The 3,849-nt window shown below is 42.9% G+C and overlaps 1 protein-coding gene across 4 annotated transcripts in view; it reads right to left on the reverse strand.

Moving 5' to 3' along the window:
- HSDL1 (hydroxysteroid dehydrogenase like 1) overlaps window positions 1-3,849 on the reverse strand; it is a 26,080-nt gene that overhangs the window by 8,800 nt on the left and 13,431 nt on the right. For all 4 annotated transcript variants that reach the window (XM_023226842.1, XM_023226843.1, XM_023226845.1 and 1 more), the window contains 3 exons: window positions 3,417-3,642; window positions 2,314-2,759; window positions 1,876-2,103 (listed from right to left, as the gene is read on the reverse strand). In XM_023226842.1, coding sequence (XP_023082610.1) covers window positions 1,876-2,103; window positions 2,314-2,759; window positions 3,417-3,636 — 894 coding nt within the window. In that variant the 5' untranslated portion in view covers window positions 3,637-3,642. The remainder of the gene's footprint in view (window positions 1-1,875; window positions 2,104-2,313; window positions 2,760-3,416; window positions 3,643-3,849) is intronic.

Consider the following 3,849-nt stretch of genomic DNA (forward strand, 5'->3'; position numbering starts at 1 on the left):
TTTTTTTTTTTTTTTGAGATGGAGTCTAGCTCTGTTGCCCAGGCTGGAGTACAGTGGTGTGATCTTGGCTCACAGCAACCTCTGCCTCCCGAGTTCAAGTGATTCCCCTGCCTCAGCCTCCCAGGTAGCTGGGACTACAGGCGTGTGCCACCATGACCAATTAATTTTTGTATTTTTAGTAGAGACAGGGTTTCACCATGTTGGCAAGGCTGGTCTCGAACTCCTGACCTCAGGTGATCCACCTGCCTCAGTCTCCCAAAGTGCTAGGATTAGAGATGTGAGCCACCGCCATGCCCAACCAAAACTGCTTCTTATTAAGCTCTCATTTTCATAAAATAAGTAACTGTTGATATACGTATATGTTTATTTGGTAGTGGTAAATCTAATATTCTTTATGCAAACAGTCCCAAAAATATGTTTGGTAATTGAGAAAACTCCGAATATTAAAAAAAAAAAATTGGACCAGGTGTGGTGGCTCACACTTATATTTTATTTATTTTATTTTTTTTGAGACGGAGTCTTGCTCTGTCGTCCAGGCTGGAGTGCAGTAGCACAACCTGGTCTCAATCTCCCGACTTTGTGATCCGCAGCCTTGGCCTCCCAAAGTGCTGGGATTACAGGCTGAGCCACCGCACCCAGCTCATGCTTGTAATTCCAGCACTTTGGGAGGCCGAGGCGGGCGGATCACTTAAGGTCAGGAGTTCGAGACCAGGCTGACCAGCATGGTGAAACCCCATCTCTACTAAAAATACAAAACTTAGCCAAGCGTGGTGGCATGCACCTGTAATCCCAGCTACTCCGGAGGCTGAGGCAGGAGAATTGCTTGAACCCGAGAGGCGGACGTTGCAGTGAGCCAAAATCGTACCACTGCACTCCAGCCTGGGTAACAAGAACAGAACTCTATCTCAAAAAAAAAAAAAAAAAAAATTTCTAAACTAGGGCACAACTCTTTACTAGACCAGATAAAGGAACTCAAATATATTATAATGAATAATGATGCATCCTCATATGAATACTTAGGATCACAATTTCAAATATCTGACCCAGTTACTTTCCAAAGTCCTAAAAGGTCCCAATCCTTTGTCACGCCTAAACGACAAACTTAAAATAAAAGTTCTATGCTGCTTGAAAAAATTAGTCTAAGACTATATGGATATATTATTTGATAAAATGGTTGCATGAAATATAGCCCTATCTTGTGGTTTCGTGGTTTTTTTTGGATTATATTTTTAACTTAGAGGTAGTCCTCAAGCAGTACTAGACTCTTTTACTTTGAAATTCCCATGTAAATACTTAGCATTTTTATAGTCCTACCATCCTCTTACAGCAGCATATTTCTTTTTTTTTTTTTTGATACAGAGCCTTGCTCTGTCGCCCAGGCTGGAGTGCAGTAGCACGATCTCGGCTCACTGCAACCTCTGCCTCCTGGGTTCAAGCGATTCTCCTGCCTCAGCCTCCCAAAGCAGCTGGGACTACAGGTACACACCACTAAACCTAGCTAATTTTTGTATTTTTAGTAGAGACGGGGTTTCACCATATTGGCCAGGCTGGTCTCAAACTCCTGACCTCAGGTGATCTGCCCACCTCAGCTTCCCAAAGTGCTGGGATGACAGACATGAGCCACCATACCCCGGCCAAAGCAGTATATTTCACCTTTAAGGTGCCACATAGATCGAACTTTGAAAGAATTTTGAAAATTCTTAATGTAATAATCTCACAAAAGAAAAGTTAGTGTCTTAACCAAAATTATTAAGTGTCAGGCTTCAAAGTCAGAATTTACAATTCTCATCTTAGGCTTTAATCAGATTCCTCTGTATCACTGAGAAAGGTTCAGGATGCATTAATCTAATTATGAGACCTGAAGCACACTCCTACCTGAATAGAATGGGACCAGTACCCTGTGGTCCTTTTGGAAATCCCAAGAGTAGAAACAGCATGATGTGCATAGACTTTTGGCGAAGGCACCAACCACGAGCACCTGTGCAGAAAGCTGCTGGGTGCTGTCATGCTGGTGGCTACATAGAAGGGGATTAGACTCTGTACAAAGATTCCTTTAGAGGCATATTCATACTGCAAGGCTCTGCTGAAGTGGTCTAAATAAGCCTGTTGAGACAGAGGGAAGGAAAAGACTTTTAATTCTGGGTGAACTTGAAAATCCAGGAGAAAAAAAGACTTGCTTATTATCAATTCAGGAAAAAACACAGGATAAGCAAATGTGAGTTGCTGACAAAGAGTTCAACAAATCAGACCAAACAATTGTTAATAAATGTTCTGTGGTATTAGGATTTCATCTTCCAGTAAGTAATATCTGACCTTAGAAGCAGAAAATGCAGCCAGCTGAGGAGTGGGTTTGCAGCAGGAGCCAGAAGAGATCGTGACGATGGCACCTTTCTTTCTCTCCACCATTCCCGGTAACACGACATGGACCATCAAACTAGCGGCGGCTATGTTCACATTTATGATGTCCCAGAGCTTGTCCTCGGAGAGCTGAGTGAAATACTGCGGGTAGGGATAAAACACACCCACGTTATTTACCAAGATGCCAATGTCTTTGTCCTTCAGGGCTTCTCGAATTGGAAGGTAGATCTCACGGCCGCTGCTGAAGTCCGCAACTATAATATCAGTTTCCACTTTGTACGTGTCGGCTATGTCTTTAGCAACAACCTGCAACTTCTCCTCGTTCCGACTAATCAGGATGATATTGAGACCTCGGCTTGCTAACTCCTCAGCGTAGGCTTTTCCAATCCCATCTGTTGCACCTAGGATGCAAGTCAGGAAAAGTGAGCATGCGCACTTCATGGTGTGACCCTTAAAATGGACCTGAAGTACCCCCTGTCAGGTTTAGTCCGAGAAAAATTCACACTAGACATCAAGTGAGTTCTAATATCTACGAGTCAAGGACACTGTTGCTGAGCCAGGAACGTGAAGGGCGCATGCTACACACTCTCCCAGACGTCCTGACACACGGACAGGGAGTTATTTTACATTCACCATACTGATTAGGAGACACAGTAGGAATTTGTTTTCAAACTATTATCTGGCTTGAATGAGTGGCAGGAGGTGCTTTTCTGGGGAATCTTCATAAATTAAAATGAAATTCAAAATATGTGAAGCATTTCTGAAAGTGGTAAAGACGATTTTAAAACAGAGAACGAAAAGGAAAAGCAAGTGGTAGGAAGTGGGTCTGGAGGAGGCCTGGGAACAGCAGAGAGCAGAATAGGAAGGATACCAATCATGAGGCAAGTTCTTCCTCAGATGAGGGCAGTAAGAAAATGTGAACATAATCACGGCAGGAGCCATAAGTTTAATTTTTTTATCAGCATGTTCCCATAAAAACATCACATTAAATTCAATAACTCCTTGAATAATGCATCTGACTTCATAGAAAAGATTATTTTGATTATAAAGTAGGTTACCACTGACAACGGCCCATCTTCCATACTGCTTGATCAAGTCCGCTCTGCTCCCCAGGCGGGGGATAAAATGCAGCCTGATCAGGCTGTAAAAGTCACAGATGACAGTGATGCTTTTTCTGGCCGTATACCAGGCTCCAACCAAAGCTAGAGCTTCCATATAGCAATTGCAAGACCTGGCGATTTCCCTGTACAAGAGGTAGAAGCTGTCAACAGCAGCCATGGCAACCTGCAGGGAGAAGGAAAGACAGAGAGCCTCTTTGGTTAATAAATTAAAGGAACATACACAGTCTGAGTGAAGACATCCAGCTGAGGGCATCAGATCTTGTCAGCTGTGTATTCAAATAACAATAACTTTTCAAATGCACGTGGCCCATGGATTCAGTCTGTCTATCTATCTATCTATCTATCTATCTATCTATCTATCTATCTATCT

Source organism: Piliocolobus tephrosceles, chromosome 17 (genome assembly GCF_002776525.5).
Source record: "Piliocolobus tephrosceles isolate RC106 chromosome 17, ASM277652v3, whole genome shotgun sequence".
NCBI classification, from domain to species: Eukaryota; Metazoa; Chordata; class Mammalia; order Primates; family Cercopithecidae; genus Piliocolobus; species Piliocolobus tephrosceles.